This window comes from Buteo buteo, chromosome 2 (assembly GCF_964188355.1).
Source record: "Buteo buteo chromosome 2, bButBut1.hap1.1, whole genome shotgun sequence".
Taxonomy (NCBI): domain Eukaryota; kingdom Metazoa; phylum Chordata; class Aves; order Accipitriformes; family Accipitridae; genus Buteo; species Buteo buteo.
The window spans coordinates 35851587-35870496 of record NC_134172.1 but is presented as its reverse complement, the minus strand read 5'-3'; the positions used below and the strand labels follow the sequence as shown (position 1 = coordinate 35870496).

At 37.9% G+C, this 18910-nt stretch overlaps 1 protein-coding gene across 1 annotated transcript in view; it reads right to left on the bottom strand.

Annotated features, from left to right (window-relative positions):
* Window positions 1-18910, bottom strand: part of DNAH11 (dynein axonemal heavy chain 11) — a 162381-nt gene that overhangs the window by 32558 nt on the left and 110913 nt on the right. The window contains 5 exon segments of the mRNA XM_075041966.1: window positions 2606-2728; window positions 4019-4254; window positions 7103-7276; window positions 12045-12091; window positions 12094-12175. Coding sequence (XP_074898067.1) covers window positions 2606-2728; window positions 4019-4254; window positions 7103-7276; window positions 12045-12091; window positions 12094-12175 — 662 coding nt within the window.

Below are 18910 nucleotides of genomic sequence, written 5' to 3'. Positions count from 1 at the left end.
AGTATGTGGCCATTTTATGACAGTGGTATCTACTGTGTGGGTCAGGTTCAACTGTATATCTTTTCAAACACAGAATTAATGTACTATTGATGAAACCATTACTAGAACCAAATTAAAGTCTGGGCTGATGTATTGGTCCACAGGGTGCTGTCAGACATGAAAGGAGTAATTAGTATTCATTACTTCATACTCTGCAACATTCCAATTATTAATGAACTTCAACTGCTGGACTGCACCATATCTATCACAAATACCTTTCTAGTCTTTCTTTATTAGGAAAAAAAATTCAAAGCGCCTGACACAACTACTAAAATAAACAAATAACAGAAATGAATCCAGAATGAGGAAAACTCTGCTTATTTGGTAATAAAGGGGTATATATATTACCAGTGCTCCACAAAGGAGACCTGCCGCATCTTCAGTGAGCCACAGAATGGTATGCCATGTAACGCTGCTTAAAATATTCACCAGAAGAACCTATATTTGAATGGCTTCATACATTTGTGCTTGTGTCTGTGTATACAGCTCTGTTGTGCTACATAGAAACCTTTGCTAAGTAAATGCAAAACTATATTGCTGTGACCCTTATCCTTTTCAATCCAACCTCTATTGTTTTACATCCCTCTGTCTCATGCCTTAAAGACTTGTTAGCCTGTGCAATTTCTGATCTCTCTTTTAGGCCAGTATAACTCTAATTTTCAGTAGAGTTTCTTCACTACAGGTTCTAAAAAGCAAGCTATATGGTCTTACTCTGAAGCACTTCAAATACCACTATTGAAAAATGTAAGAGAGAGGAATCATTTCAAGATCTCACAGTGCAGGGCAAAAGTGCATCTTCCAGGAGCTTCATGTATGCAAGGAGATTTGAGCTGTTGTGCATCGCTTAGATTTACTGTGCAGGCACCAGTGCCTGAAATGGGGGGTGGAGGGTCAAGAAAAATCTTGGGTAATCTGTTCAAAACTAGATACCATTTTATTTAACCTTTCTTTCATATGTTCTCTTTTAACAATCTGAAACTGTGCAAGCACTCTAAACACTCTTTGAGTAACATTTGAGACCCATCCAGAAACACTTCAGGGATATCTCTGACTTTTTATCATAGTAAATATCATATTCTTCAACATGAAAAATCTAGCTTGTTGGTGGGTTGTTTGAAAACAGGAATAGAAGAGAGGAGCACTTTCAGGCTTAAAAAAAATTTCACATTTGAGCAGAGACAGTAACATGGCATTTCAGTTCATCAGATGAAATATTTAATGAGGTTTACCAAGTTTACTCTCATGCAAGCGCAAATCAACATTATTCTGTAGATTGACAGCTGCATTGAAGACTCAACAATCATGTTGGAAGTTTTAATGAAAAGTGATGGAAGACATTGCAGACTGAAATTCTCTTGCACCACGTACAAGCTCCTTTATTTTTCCTATTATCATCCTGAAAATATGTATCTAAAGGTATCTTAATTAGACCTTAGGGAAGATTTTTGATAATATTTTCTAAATTTGACAACAATTCCTCAAAATCTAGGGAAAAAGGGGGCATGGGAATGAAAGATGAGATTTGCAGACATCCCCCCCCAAAAGGTCAGAACATAAGGTTACCCTCACTTGTACCATCTACCACTCCTGCCACTGCAGGGTCAGAACAGGGGAAACATATTAACTCAGCCTTCCCTTACCCAATTCAAATTCGAATCTCCCACTCTAATGTCCAGCTACAGACCTCTGCAGTGGAGCTCACACGGCTGTCAGAGCTGTAGCCCTTTCATTGGGAGGGAGAGTTCAGAACAGTCCCTGTACTGGGATATTTGGAGCACTCATATGAGAAATGAGGCATGTGAGTCTTGGTGCTAGCAGACTAGGCTTCTAGCTAAAACTGAAGAGACAGTAACACCACCGTACATCTGCCTCAATGGATTTGTGAACACTATCACCTGGACTGGTTTGACGCACAGGACACTGGCAGCAATACCAATGTAAAGAGTCCCCATCTCTGGCTTGCTTCTTTCTGCCCCGTGTTCTATCATCTTTCCTCAGCCTTACTTGATTTTTTTTTTCTTTTTTTTTTTTTTCCTTTTCAAACCAGTTCATTGATTTGTTTCATGGGGTGGCTCAACAAACAGTTAAGGCAACACACTGCAAAGTGGAGGCATGGTTTTCTTAAGCTGATATTGCAGCTGGAAAACACTATATTGTTACATCCAAATCTCGTCTGTCATTTACAATGCTCTTCCTTTTGCTACAGATGACTAACATGGAAATGAAATTTTTTTTTTCTTTTAAGCCAAATTATAATATATGCTCATCCTTGTTTTGTTCCATTTTTGAAGTAAAAATAAGTAAAGATTTTCACTTTGGGTGGAGAAACTCAAATGCATGTCTACATTATATTTTGAGTCTAATTTGTGAATTGAGAATTTTGTTCTTCAATCAGGTGAAGATACTAACATTTTAATATCCACTCATCACCAGTTTTTAGCCATTGCATTTTAAAAAGAAATAAATAACTTCATGAAGGGTTATGAAGTAGTAAGCAAAATGTGGCAATCAAAGCAATATAGATCCAGTTGTCACGGAAAAATTCTGATTACTCAAGTATACTTACTTTCACTTTTTAACTGTATGTCTTCCAAGCAGAGGATCAAGTATGGGATCAATAGATTCACCCATGTTTTCGATTAGTACAGTCTCTCCACAAGCCAAAGCTCTTTCAATGGTCTTTAGAAAACTTAACATGAAAAATAAAAAAACCCCAAACCCTCAAATATTAGATAAATGCTGGTTATAGAAAGATTTCCTTTGTATAATAGAATTGGAGATGGTTTTCTAAAAGAGCATGATTAAACCATGCAAAACTGTTCACAAAGAATTTCCCAATGGTTAAGAGTTTGACAGTTTTGAGTTCAACATCTTTCTACCTATGCTCTTGCTAGTCTTCATATTAATAAAAAAATATATTGCTGGGGCTTTTCTTATAAGCAAATATGAGGATAGAGCCCCACACTGAACACACTGGAATTGACATAGAGAAGCTGGGAGAGCACATGTATCTTTTAGATTTTGTTATATTTTTTGATTTTGTTTTTGTGTTATAGCTTTTGGTAAATCCTTGTCTAAATGACAAACTTTCTTGAAGGGTTAGAATCTGAATGACTTGGGAGAACTCTGTTTCAACAAGCACTGAGAAAAGAGTAGGTAATAGTGGAAGGATAAGTAAGCAGACTACAGCTTCACGCAGAAGGGTACGAGAGGTTACGAATGAAAAAATCATAATTATTTGTGAAGTTTGGAAAAAGAACTAAAAAAAAATCAGGGCAGGTGAGGGAAAAGAGCTTATTCAGAGGAGCAGACAGGTTAAATGTTTAACACTTATTTAAAAAATGCGGCATTACTGTGACCATTTGCTGTGCTGTGTAACTGTGTGTTATATCTGGAATTCAGTAAAATAAACTCAGATAGCCCTTTGAAATGGAGCAGTTAAATCTTACCTAGTTGTCTCCCTAAATCAAAGGAAACATGAGAAAAGATATGAATAGATCAATTACATGCAAGTGCTATCAACTTACATATAATTCAGTAATAGCAATGAGAATTAAAAACATGTTTGTTTACCAGGAAAGGACCTGATATTGGCTTTTGCCTTGAATGCTACACACTGGATTGAATCTTTCCCTCTGTAAGGTGCACGTGCTGTGTTCTGCCGACTAAACTGTACAGTATAAGTAAGGTCATATCATCAGGCTTTGCACCTTACCTATTGAAAAAGTGATTTACCCCTCACAAGAAGTGCACCTCAACTTCCACTTTATTTCCTCCTCAACACTTGAAAACAGCATAAAAAAGCTTCCCTCTCAAGCACCATTTTAAATGGAAAATGATGCTATGGATAAATAAGCAGCAATGTTGTAATATTTCAAGTCTTCAAGTAAATGCATTCCAACAAACACCAATCCCTTACAAAAATTAGGGGAACTGGAGGTCAGTAAATGTGAAAGCCAATTCTTCAGCATGCACATACCCTTTCTGTCCTAGACGTACGACTTTAAGGTCAGCTCCATATTTATTCTTTATCCATTTAATTCCCTGTTGCTGGGGATCTATCATCAGAGGCCAGCGCTTGCAGTTTATTAGAATAGTAGCATTTTCTGTTGACATCCTATCACTGGGCAGTCCCTCGTTACTCCATGCCGCAATTGTAGCATCATCCGTCAATGTGGCAATCAGGTCCAGGCTCTCCGTCACAGGAACAGGAACCTTTGAATCAGAGTGGAATATATTCATCCAGCAAGGTTACCAAGCAGCAAGACACAACTCAGTGCAATGCACAAGATAACTGGGCCGATATAAATTAAAGCTCTTTCTTAGGCAGAAAAATAAGGAGGATCCCTATGGAGTTTCAGATGCAAAAGAATATACTAGGAAATGTGATGAGCAGCAGTTTATCATATCTATGAAAAATAAATATTTATAAAAATATTTATAGTTCGATAAAGTTAAAAAACCACCATGTATTATAAATTTCAGTGTTTACAGATACTGATATTGCAAATTCAATGCTCATGTATGCTCTTGAGCAGGTATTTCTGGTGTATAAATCAGTGTTTATCCACACAAAAATTATAAATACAGGATTCCCAAGGTATCTTATTAATATAGTTCAGCCATGTGTTAACAAGCTCAGAAGCCAGAGAACGGGACTATCTCCAGGGGCAGAGGCAGCCTTGGAGCTCCCTGTGTGGCACCAGCTGTGGCACCGTTCTCGTGGGAGTGCCTGTTCGCCAAGAAGGAAGCTGCAGTCTCCACATGCAGTAGAGCAGCCGTCAGACAGCCATGCTTGCTGGATATTATCTTGTCGCAGGTATTTACAAGGAGATGAAATCAAAATGAAATGGAACATCTGAAATCAGTGCTTACCGAATGGGTATGGGTGGGAAGGGAAAGGCCTAACGCACCATGACAGAGTAAAAGAGAATGAATAACTAAGTTATTTGGGGGAAAAAAAAAGTGGCCTAGTGGAAGCATAAAAGAAGATCTATACCGGATGCTTGGAATTAAATTTTTCCTTACTGAAGCAAAGGGCAACCCCCCACCAATTCCTTCATGACGTTATACCAGGCTTCCTTATTTGTGATTTCTGGATTGAATTCTAAACCCATACATTAAAGGAAAGCACAGCATCGCCAGTATTTAGTCTGAACTATCTTCTACCCCATTCAGAAGTGTTTTGAAAACTCTTCCATCAAAATTTTCCTCCTCCCTAGACATATATAGTCCTTAGTGCTACCTTGTAGACTGGAGATTCTTTTAAAAGTGCATACTGAAATAAAAAAGCATGTTAATCTGGTGGTTATTTATAAAGAAAATCATTATATACACCCAAGTTGAGCCAAATTTGCACAATTATTAGCGTTAATAAGAATGGCACCATACCTCTAGTGCAGTTTCTGTGGCACAATGTCATAATGACCGTATTATTACAAATACATACCACCTTAAATTTTCTAACCCCTGATTCTAATCACAGAGCCCAAAATAAACATAACTTTTGATGATCTTGCTGAAAATACAAGCACAAAACGACCAACAGGTATATACTCCCCTCTGCAAGCATGCAACATATTTATCTCCCACGTGTAACACATTTATCTAAATATACCAGAAGACTGAAAATATGATTTGTTTTATCTCTGGACTGTAAGGCAAGCAATACAATCATTTCCATGAGCTGAAGTACTTCCTTGTGGAAAACACCAGCATTGGGGTGTTTTCAGGGTTTCCAATACAAATTTTCACACAATGCAAGAAAACTATTTTAATATATAGATACATCTATTATCCCAGTATTGCCACAAAGCTGATAACTTCATAGCATAGAACTACTTGTTGTTCTTTCTAAAGAGGACTATCTCTCCTCTTTTCCACACTTCCCCACTTGCAGGAAAACAATCAAAACTGAAATGAGGTATTTTATCTCACTGCTGTTCAGTGAAAGCATCTTAAAAAGTAACAGTATGGATTATTTTTATTTATAAAAATGTTCAATCCATTTCAGAGGATTCTTAAAAGAGTTAAGAATGACATTTATTTCCAGGGTCCTGCTACTGAAAACAAATATACAGGGGTAATTTTTTCTACCTATCAGCATTAGGCTGCAAGGTAGAAGAAGGTTTTTGAGAAAGAACTTTATCTGCAGACAAATTTTTGGTAGAAAAGGACAGGGAGATGTTCCAGGCAAAACAAAGCTCCACACAAATTAGTGACCATTAAACTCTCACACAAAGCAAATGTCTAGAAAAAGATGCCCCCCCAGTTCTGAGTGCTGACCTTGGGAAGCTTGGATTTGGCTTTAACTGTGTTTCCAGAGTGTCCTCAGGCAACTCAGCTCGCCTGCTGTGCCTTAGCTTTCTGATTTAAAATGCAGTAGGAGTTCCATATGTCACATATTTCAGAGAATAAACTACATTAATCGTGATATAATGCTGTCATTTGTGGCACATGAGAAATAGGAAACAAGTAGGAAGAAGTGAGGAGCATTTTCAGCAGTAAGGAAGAAAGGAACAGTCCAAATCTTCACAAGGAAGGACGAAGAAAGCTTTCTTTCTGTTGTCTCTGCTGCTTCTCTGCTGAAGAAAGCAGAGACAACTCTACGCCTCTAGGCATTTATTGAGTACTATCACTGTTTCCTCCATGTACAGAGAAATGGGGATTATCATAACTATATGGTCTTCCTGGAGCTGTAAAGCTAAGCAGAATAGGTCTCTCTATACAGCTCTATCATTATTTATAGCATTTGCTGTTACACAGGTGTCACAAAGGACAGAATTTGGCATTGAGAATTGGAACAGGAAGGGATTTTCTTTTGCCAAAGAGAACTTAACCTCTCTCTCTATTCCTCTCAAAATGTATGTGTAATCTGAGGAAAGTACGTGTGTGTGTATGTGTGCACATATATATGCATATATATATATACACACACTGGAAATCAAATTCCTGCAAAGAGCCACTTTTAAATACAGATCTGTACTTCAAATTTTTTAAAGACAGCAACTTTAACAAAACAGACTCTTCACTGGAGACTCCCATTTTGTACAGTAAATTTTACCTTTTATGACTTTAGAAAAGGAATCCAGAAATGTTCCATCAGTTCCTGGCAGTACTGTTTTGTGAAGGGTCCAAAGTAAGACACAAATGCTGCTGTTAATAAGATGTCACAGCATAAAGTTTTCTTTTGTACTTTGAGGTCTTTGACGGACTGGCTCCAATGCATGTTTTCAGACTGCAAAGCAAAATTAGAAAATGTTATCTCTTGAACAACTTGGAAGTGACAGAATGTTTAACCTCCACATTAAAAACCAGAAGCGCACAAAAGTACAACAGGAAAGGTACTCTGTCAGCAAGAGATACGCTTCCTAAGACTGCAAGGCTGGAAAAAATCCATACTCTCTGGCGGTGATTTGAAGTCTTTGAAGTTGAAAAAAATAGGATGGAGCTCTTCATCAAGCATTCTATGTCCTTCCCCTGTCTGATTTTTTTTCAGTAATCACTGCTTTTGTCTAGATCAGATACAGTATGGCAGACACACGGTAATACTGGCAGCATCTGGCATACTACTGCCTTGTGCAAAGTGTAATAATTTCCAGCAGGATTCAGAAAAGGCAAAGAAACAAGAATATTAGAAGAAAAAAAAAAAGGAAGGAGAAAAAGCTGTTTCAACCTCAACAAAAATGTGACTTCTACTTTTTTCTCATGCTTTTTTCCAATGGCAGAGGCAAAGCAGAAGAGTTGCAGGCTTTTTTCCTCTTACTTGTCTGGCTTGTTTTACCTACTAGCTACAGAAATGTCACTGAGTTAAGAGCTGTAACGATTTGGAATTTCCACAGAAGGGAAGACGACGGTGGTCAAACACAAAGGTTGCCCAGAGAGGTTGTGGAGTTTCCGTCCTGCAAAATATTCAAAACCCGATGGTACATGGTCCTGGACAATCTGGTCTAACCAACGCAGTTTAATCAGTGGGGGGTGGACTAGACGATCTTAGAAGGTTCCTTCCAGCCTCAACGATTCTGTCAAAGTTTAACTCTAGAAACTGTTTTCTTCATTCCCCTGCCCTGAGTGCCCCTATTTCTGGAATCCCTTGTGCACTTTGCAGAGTTCATCTTAGCCACACTTACCCTGGGATATTTTTGATGAATAGTCAGGAACAGTCTCAGATATTGATGATTTCTGATTAGTAGCTATAGGGAAAGATGTTATTTTATTCCAGTTATGTTGTAAAGACAGCCCACTGTCTATTTAAAAAGTTGAATTGGTGACTAAAGAATTTCAGAGAAATGAAAGTATCTTCTTGTCATGATTTAACCCCAGCCGGCAACTAAACCCCACACAGCCACTTGCTCACTCCCCCCACAGTGGGATGAGGGAAAGAATCAGAAGAGTAAAAGTGAGAAAACTCATGGGTTGAGATAAAGACAGTTTAACAGGTAAAGCAAAAGCCGTGCACACAAGCAAAGCCAACCAAGGAATTCATTCACTACTTCCCATTGTCAGGCAGGTGTTCAGCCATCTCCAGGAAAGCAGGGCTTCATCATGTATAATGATTACTTGGGGAGACAAATGCCATCACTCTGAACGTGTTCCCTCCTCTTCCTTCTTCTTCCCCCAGCTTTATGTGCTGAGCATGACGTCATGTGGTCTGGGATATCCCTTTGGTCAGCTGGGGTCAGCTGTCCCGGCTGTGTCCCCTCCCAACTTCTTGTGCCCCCCCAGCCTCCTCGCAGTGGGGTGGGGTGAGGAGCAGAAAAGGCCTTCGACACTGTGTGAGCACTGCTCAGCAATAACGAAAGCATCCCTGAATTATCAAGGCTGTTTTCAGCACAAATCCAAAACATAGCCCCGTACTAGCTACTGTGAAAAAAATTAAGTCTACTCCAGCCAAAACCAGCACACTTCTTTAAAGAAAGTTAATGTTTAAGATATGGATCAAATCATTATCTTTTCAATTGGACTTTATGACATGGTGTAAAAAACAAACTAGCAGTATTTGGGACATTATACTTTGATTGTTCTGTGTACACAGTTCTCAGCAAAGGAATGATCGTATGCATGAATGTATGCTCAAATAGTTTCAGCATGGAAAGGAAGGTAAAAATTGATCATCCATTAGAGTAATCTTCAAACTGATTAAATTCTAGATGTAAAATTGGAATAGACTGCCATAACCTTTCTTTGTTGTTTGCACTGTTTGAAATACTCAGGATAAAATAAAAGTTGTTTCACAGTTTGTTCACTTGCATCAGGGAAACCTCAGGAAATCATTCTGCAATGAGCAGAGGGACTGAAGCAAAGACAGGACCAGCATGAAAGAAGGAAAACACACTGCTGAAAAACTTATAAGGACAGTCCTTTACCCACTGTCCGTACATTTATTTTTCAGAGCAATGACAGTAATCAAAACATATTTTTCCAGTTCTTTACATGATGTAATCAAAATCAATGAAAATCACTGAATAGAAAGTATCCTCCATACTTCAAATAATTTCATGTAAAATGCTTGCATTTTGCTGGTGCTAGCTGCTTGAAGGCTTAAAAGATTATTTTTAGATGTGCTCATTCTTGAAAGCCTTAAAAATGTATAAAATCAATCTCAAATAACTCATTTTAAAAATAAATTTCTATGTGTACAAAACCAAAGTAACAAAACAATTGTTAAATTTGAGATTCATGAAGTATTTTCCATCTATATTTTTCAGAACACTCAGAAATATTTACTGAAATGGTTAAACATCCTATGCTGCATAGACAGACACAGAATTCTACAATAACAGAAGACTCAAACACTTTTGTTATAAAATAGGAATAAAAAATATCCACTAAGAAAATGGAAGTATCTTCAATCAAAGTAAAATGCTTAAAAGAGTTAGCATTTAAATGTTTCACAGTGTAAACACAGGAACTCAGTGTGGGAAGGCCTCCTAAACCCCAGTTACATTCATAAGAGATGCCCAACAAATGATAACTAAAAGGACTATTCCTGCTGAAAGTGCTAACAGCAATCTTTGTAACGTAGCAGTTTTGTTTTGAAGTATTTTAGACATCCATTTTTGCCTACAGAAGTAATTGGATTCTTCTTTAAATCATCAGCTGAAGGCAACAAGACAATAAATCCATTAATTTACAAGAGGGCTTTTCGATTTATCCATTCTCTCCTCTTGTTGTCACTGACTGGTAAGTCATAAACAATAAAGAGCACCCAGCTCATTCTCCAAAGTAGCTTTGAAATTTGAAGATTTACTAAACATAGAACGATTGTCTATTTAAATCTTCAGTAATTTTACCATACCACCCAAGCACCATAAATCACTAGTGACATTGGCTAACAAGGGTTTAAGAGTTGGAACATGCAGTGTAATAAATTTCCAGACAGTTAAAAATCACTATAATTTTATTCTAATGCATTATAGATTGCCTGTAATGTCATCCTGGCCGGGGTGACCCATTTCTAATTTTGAACAGCTGTTCAGCTCGGGAGTTAGTTAATGATTAAATATAAATTGCCTGATTTATTAGTCTGAATGGTTGAGCTTCCAGGTCAATGCTATATAGACAAAATCATCAGTCTTGATGCTTTTCAGAAGTTAACTGTCTCCTGTTCTAGTCAAAAAGAATTTATTCTCAGGGGAAAAAGACTTGACATTCTCAATTAATCCTTTCAAATATTTTCCTCCTTAACTTACACAATAAGATCACTAATAAAAACTCAAATCTTGGAGAAAAACTTCTTTTAACTATGTATAAACCTTCAAATCCAAGACTTGGAGACTACCTATGGGCAAAGGCCATTTGCTTCCACAGAGCTTCCAAAGGTTTTGGAGGTCTGCAGGGTCAGGCCAACGGTGACCATCTCAGGTGTCTTGGGACAACTAAAAATTTTCATATGCACATAGTAACATGGATGTCATTGTTTTTCTACCAAAGGAAGGATTATTTATATATTTTACACTTCTAGGCATATTAATTTCAGAATCAAGTATCAAAAATGGATCTGCTTTAATTGCACTGTTTTGGTTTTTTTTTTAATTAGTTTTATACTCTTACAATATTTTTTCCCAAACTGATTTAATCTTGATTGCCAGCCTCTGCTGAGAGATTCACAGAAACAAAAGCGTTCACTCTCTGATCTTAGAAAGAAAGGTCACAGGGGTTTTACGAAATCCAACTTAAAATATTTATTCAGACTGCCTTGGGAACTCACATAGTAGTGTAAATATTCTTTGTACTTTATATTTCCTTTTATTTACACTTATTTGTCAAAAAGGAATGGTTAAAATTCTAGATCATGATTGAGACAGCACAATTTCTGTAAAGACCTAGGAGAGACTGCACAGCAACGCTGTGGCTGACTTGAATGTTTACTGACCGTTAAATAGGCATGTGTTAGCTTTAATGATGTTTGTCTGCAAAAAAAGCTAATAACCACAGTGAAATATATATAATTTTAACATAAATACATTTCCTTCTTATTTAAAAATTAATAGTTTCTGCAAAAGGAAAAAACCAAAAGCAAACAGCAAATATCTGATTGGTACCTTCCACTTATTTGCAATCTAAAGTGCAACGGGAGCAGATGCAGGGCAACTTCAACCTGACCTAGAGGATTATTCAGTCTTTCTGCTCATTAACTAGAGGCTGCCCAGGCTGTCACAACGTGTTCACAGTTGTGTATAAATGTGGTAACTTAGTTATCAAGACTTCTCTCAAGCAATCATGCCAATATCAGTAGCTCAGCAATACATGACTTCTAGGAAATGCAGTTGTGGTGCAGCATATTTTACTTCTCAGGATTTTATTATGGGTTTATTGGTGGGTTTGGTTTTGGTTTTTTTCTTCATTTAAATGATTTCTAAGAAGGGTCATCTTGTCGCTTGTCCCACCCCAGCCTTTTTCCCCCACGCAATCCTCAAAAATTTAAGTTTAACCTCATGCTCAACAAACATTTCAAATATTTCAAAACTCAAACTAGGGTGAACATTCAGGCAAAATCTTCTTACCTCAAGTCCCTTGACCAACCTGTTGGCCAGTGCAATAGTTTTGTTTGGTTCACATCATCGTGACATCAGACTTTCTCTGTGACTGCTTTCTTGAGTGAAGCTGTGAGCTTATGCAGATTGCTATCCAGAACCTATTCAGGAAAGGGATGGGTAAATATTATAGCTTAAGCTTTGGCGTTTTTTTTTCTGTTGTTTTTAATTTTTTTTTATATTTTAAATAATATATTTTAATGACAATAATTGTAAACAGTACCTTTAAGTCTGAAGGTTACAAACTTTAAAGGAAAGGTTTTGTTGTATTCTACATTCTTTCTACAGCTCCTGGCACAACATAAGTATGCTAACTAACAACAATTTAGAAGAATACCCATCATTAGAATCCCTTACCAAATATCCATTTAAATGGTTGAGATCAGGTACTTGGAGATAATAATAGGAGGAGAAATGTTTCTCCTTGATGACAACGGCCTGTATTGCAATGGCCAGATCCGGAGGTCCCAAGGCAAAAGTGCAAGTTTCTTGTGCTAGATTCAGTAATAAAAATCCTAGGACATTGTAACTACATTCTATGCATTCTGGAGCATTTAAAATTGTAACAGAGAAAAAAATGCAAGAACAGAATTATTATTTTCATTTTGTATGTGAGACTGGTGGCATAAGAAGATCCAGCCATTTGCTCTTGGGCAGACAGGATGGTTTTGCTAGTGGCAGAAAACAAGTAGATCTCCTGCATGCTGATCCACACCTTTACCAAAGATCTTTAACCACACTTGTATGCACTCTGCTTAAAAGGCAGCAATACGCCCTCTCCCTGCTTTTGGGGATTTCATACTAAATGTACATCAACTCAGTAGCAGCCACTGCCCATCCCCAGTAAGCCCCTGCAAATTCCCTGTCTTAGATTGCTCAGACCCTTTATTTTCATCAGTCTCCATCACTCCTGCCATATAACTGGTAATTTGCTGAGCTGCAGCATTTTTTCCAAATTCTCTTAATGGAGCAGCTAGGATGACATGGGATTTTTAGATAAAATAATTAAAATTGTTTCTGTTAATGCCTACTTAACTAAAACAGCTGAAAGATGCTTGGATGAGGAACTATCTTGTTATTGTTGTTGAAGATACAACACCCTGTCTTTCTGAAAAAGTCTAAGAAATACAGTAATTATCAGTCAGGAATAGTTAGTCAACAAAATGGGGTGGGGGGTGGGGAATCACAAGTTTCTTTTGGTTGTAAAAATAAAAACTCCAATACTACTGCATTTGTTCATCAAAAAGAACCAAAAAGAGGAAACCCACCCATAATGCGTTTATCTCACTTTTCCCTTTCATCAGGAAGAAAAACACATTCTTTCCCACTCTGTCAGAAAAAAAGAGAATCCTCTCCACCTCAGCAAACTAAGAGGAACTAATGAAAAGAAAGGTTTTAAAAAAATCAGATAGCTAAGCGATAAAAGCTAAGAGGTTAACACCTTGAAAAGTACTATTTTTACAAATAATCAGGTGAGGCAAAAGTTGAATACAAAAACTGGGCTTGAAAGACCATTTTGTAAAAATGAAAAGACAAGGCAAGACAACAGAAGTTACAGCAGGCAAGTTGTCTGAAACGGTTTTGTTTCTCTAGAGTAACTACAGCACTAACAACAGTGAGTTCCACTTTAGAATAAAATTTTCCTATTTCAGGTTTAATGGAAGAATCCCAACAGGAGCAAGGAGTGCACACCTCCACACAAGCTTGGTAGTTTCGCAGGATCAAAGATTTAGATGTCATCTGCCAAGTTTAGTGCTTGAACTGGTGGTGTGCAATCAGGAAATGTAAAAATAATATATAAATTAAAAATAGGAAATTAATTGGCAAAGGGGAAAGATGAAATTACAACTCAGAGCTTAATAAAGAAGGTTGGCTTGATTTCTTGGGGATAATGAGGCAGCCAATCCACTTTTTAATGGTGATGGATCTTAAACTGAGAGACTAATGAGGGCTTTGCTCAATAAGGGCATCTTGCAGAGATGGGCTATAAGTAAAATTTCATCAGCCTAGCATGCAAGGCATAAGAAGAATGAACAGAGAAACAGTTCTCTACTCTCTCTTTTTTTTCAAGGGAGACTTATTTCTAGCCATCTCAAGTTTGCCTGCATGATAACATAGATCTGATCATAGTTCAAATACACTCATCCATCAAAGGCTCAGGTAGTAAAGATGGCAAGAACATTCTTCTGCAGCGAGACAAAGAGTAAGGAATGACCCAACATCTCTGTGGGTTTTTTTTTGGTACATAATAGTCTCCTTTATCAGAGTGCTTCCTATCTTGTGACTTTAGAATAGGAAAGTTGTCACTACAAAGCACGCCATTCCCTTTTGTCATTCTTTCATAGGATAGAACATAAATAAAGTATAAGTCTAGCAACAGCAGGATTACCTATTGCATTTTATATCCCAGTACTCTAAATTCTATGGGATAAATCAAGTGTTTTAAAAACGCTTGTTATTGAGAAAGTTAGTGACAGGGAACTATGCTCCACAAATCACAGCAGAGAACCATTACTCTCCATAGCAAGCCTGCTGGACTGTGTCCTTGTATAATCCTTTTCAGGAACAAAGTGTATTTTCACTGTATTTAAGTGCTCTCATATGTTAATAATAATGATTTTAATGATAAATAATATAAATTGCACCATATCTGCCAAAAGGATGAACTTGGCCCAACTTTTTAGCCTTTACACTAATAAACATACTACCTTTCCTGCTTTTTTCTGCATATTATAGGCATACTTATTTTAATATATATATATGTGAACATAAAATCATAATTTTCACAAATATTTTTAGCAGATAACTGTAGTCTCTTTAAGGATAGGAATCTGATTTAATTTCACACAAAATACTTAAAAAATAATTTTGCTTGTGAAGAAACAATCCTTTTTTCTATTTCATAACCTGCTCTTCTTTCCATTTACTGTAAATATATAGCAATTGTTTGACTGGATGGACAAATGTGTGTGTTCATATCCTAAAATTTTAATATGCAAGAAAGGATTAGTAAGCATCACCATCCACAGAGTATTTTTTTTTAATCATCTTCAAAACATTGTAAATGTTTAAAAAGACATACTGTATTAGTATTAGTACCAGTCTGTATCTATTTGACATTAAAAAAATTACTGTGACAATATTAATTACAATAGTGCCCATAGAATCATTTAGGTTGGAAAAGACCTTTAAGATCATCAAGTACAACCATTAACCTAGCACTGCTGAGTCCACCACTAAACCATGTCCCTAAGCACCACATCTACACGTCTTTTAAATATCCCCAGGGATGGTGGCTCAAGCACTTCCCTGGGCAGCATGTTCCAATCCTTGACAATCCTTCCGGTGAAGAAATTTTTCCTAATATCCAGTCTAAACCTGCCCCGGCACAACTTGAGGCCATTTCCTCTTGTCCTATTACTTGTTACCTGGGAAAAGAGACCAACACCCACCTCACTACACCCTCCTTTCAGGTAGTTGTAGAGAGCAATAAGGTCTCCCCTCAGCCTCCTTTTCTCCAGGCTAAACAACCCCAGTTCCCTCAGCCGCTTCTCTCAAGCCTTGTTCTCCAGACCCTTCACCAGCTTTGTTGCCCTTCTCTGGACACTCTCCAGCAACTCAATGTCTGTCTTGTAGTGAGGGGCCCAAAACTGAACACAGTACTCGAGGTGCAGCCTCACCAGTGCCGACTACAGGGGGACAATCACTTTCCTGCTCCTGCTGGCCACACTATGTCTGAGGCAAGCCAGGATGCCGTTGGCCTTCTTGGCCACCTGGGCACACTGCTGGCTCACATTCAGCCGGCTGTCAAACAGCACCCCCAGGTCCCTTTCCGCCGGACAGCTTTCCAGCCACTCTTCCCCAAGCCTATAACGCTGCATGGGGTTGTTGTGACCCAAGAGCAGGACCCGGCACTGAGTCTTGTTGAACTTCACACAACTGGTCTCGGCCCATCGATCCAGCCTGCCCAGATCCCTCTGTAGAGCCTTCCTACCCTTGAGCAGGTCAACCCTGCCTCTCAGCTTGGTGCCATCTGCAAACTTAGTGAGGGTGCACTCGATCCCCTCGTCATTTCTCATTTAAAGATATATTCTGGAAGCCGTGAAAAATGAAAGGAGGTTAGTTGGTGCTGTCTACACTGAATATGTATTATTGATTACTAACAGCTGCACCAATTATCGTCACTGAGAATTGCTGGCCACAAAAACTTCCATTTGAAAAATACGTACAACTCTCCTCTCTCTCTTTGCCAACAGAAAGAAGTTGAATTATGAGTCAGGGAGCACAGAACATCCATGAGTTCAGGAGCAGAGATCACTAACAACTGATACTCTGCCTTCAAGACTATTCTTTAGAAAATTGGATAGAGGAAGATGGGAAAGAGACAGGCAAATCAATGACCAGAAGGGAAAAGGGCAAGAAATGAACTGAAGGATAGGGGGCAACTGAATGTGTGGATTGATGCCTGGATAATGATAAGAAAAACACTAGTGCCACTTTAAAGGCATTTAGAAGAGATTAGACAGAAGACTAACTGCTTCATTGTTCTACTGAATTTGTTTAGCTTCAGAATAGAAAGGACTACTGAAAGGCTAGCATTCATAAATGACATAAAAAATATCTCTCTCCTGTGTACTGCTTAATTCCATGCAGATTCAGATGAATTTGCGCTGGTAGAGTACCTCCTTCTTGTGGGCTCTACATACTGGCCTTGTGCAAGCTTATAAGAAATTCAGCTCTTCAGAGGATGACTGATAGGGCTGCACAGCACTTCTACTGCTCCTGAAGAAGAGGTGGTGGGTGAGGTGAAAACTTCCTGCAGACTGGATACAGTCAGCAGGCAGCCCAGATAGAGAGAGTTAGAAGAATGTCCATCTATCGAGAGTGACCTTCCTTCAGCATCAGAGGAATTCTTGCTTTTACTGACTATGCATGCATACAACTCAAGTAAGGAATAAGAGCTTTCTAAAGCCTGACGGGGTACAGAGGTTTATCAGCAGCTAAGGTAAATAAAATCTAGGTACTTGTCACTGAGGAGTGCCTGAATTGTTTGGGTTTTTTCCAGAAGAAATACAAGTTTGTCTTCTCTTTATACCTGCTTCACAGACTCCCTTATGCAGTGAATCATACCTTTAAAAGGTCTGACATGTGCCAGCTGGAACAAGTTCCATAGGGCAGGGGTGCACATTACAAAATACTGAATACAAGCATTAAATGAAGCAGATCGAGAAGTTACCATGGTTGGAAAACTGGAGCTGATGAAACTTGGTTAGATGTAAAACTCTCTGGAAAAGTGGAAGATAACTGGTGAATACTTATACAGCGCTTCATTCTAACTCCAAAAATGGATGCCAGCAAAAAGTCAATGTTTCACTCTGAATTTGTGTCTTTTAATCAGCTAATCCTGGTTAATGCTACTGTTGTACATAACAGTCCTCCCCATGGGACATCACATAGAACATCAGGTACTTTAATACGTGGATGGATACAAGTTTCCAGCTGAGGAAGTCAAGCTGATTTTAAATGGAACAGTGCAGTTCAGGATCATTGAATAGGGATGAAAATCTACAGACAAAGTTGTTCACTGTTGACCATGTTGTGCATGTTTAGGTGGAGAAAAAGGCTGAGCCCAGAAAGCTAAGTGGAGGCTCTGTGAAATGTCAGCTGTAACTATGGTTAAAAAAAAAGCCCAAGAAAAGTGGTGGATTTCATGGAATTAGTGAGTCTCAATTAGTGAGTCTCAATTCTGTTAAAAAGCAAAAGTACAAAGACAGGAAAGGATCCTGTTCTGTACCCACCAATCTACAGAGCTCATTCCACCTACTGAACCTTACTAACGAACTTAACCTCTCATCATCCTCTAACATTTCACAGGTAGGAAAATGGTCACTAACAATCAGAGAAAATACATCTCTCAGCCATACAGTTTTCTATAGCTGAAACTTCTTGGATTAACATTTTATAAAGTGGGTGTCACATCCCCAACTTGTTCTAATACTGGAAACTTAAACTCCCTTCTAAGATTCCTAGATTATTTGAAGCCCTGGTGCATGCTAACTTGCAGCTTTTTTTTTTTTTCCTCCTAGTTGCCAGTCCTGGGAAAACTATCAATGGCTTTTATACACACATGTCTTCATGTTATGCACTACACTTTTATTGACACTTTGATAATTTCCAGTCTGCCACACAGCTATTAGATAAGACATAAGTTAAACATGTAATTAAAACTAGGTTACTTCAAGCATTTTCAAATCTTTTCTTTAAATAACATTTTAAATCCTCTCAGTGAACAAGAAATTACATTCCTTCCTTTCTATGAGTACAATAGGTACATAAATCAACGTTAGTCCAAGCGTATGTAAGTTTATGCACAGTATACCCCATTTGGATACAGCATATATACGGGTAAGTAGTTCATGGAAATAAGTAACTTCAATCACCTCACATATGGAAAAAAGCATGACAAATTAGATGAGAATCGTATTGCTAGCTGGAATTTGGAAGACGTTTGAATGAATGTTTTCCATTGGCCTGTGCAAAGAATTGCACTGTAACTGAAGCTTCTGAAGTGAAATATTTGGAGGCTGCATAGAAGAATACTTAAAAACGGTGACTGTATGTTCTTCCTGCGAGATGACATGCAACATGTGGACCATGAGAAGCAAACACAGGAATGTCCAAGAGGAATAATACGCCTTCAAAATAAAATTCTACCAATAATCCTCAGTAATTAAATGATGGATTAAGACATGAATTATGGAAGTACATAAATTTTTCAAGTTTCTTCATATATAAAAATTGAATCCCTTTTGACATCTTCAAACTTCTGGACTGAG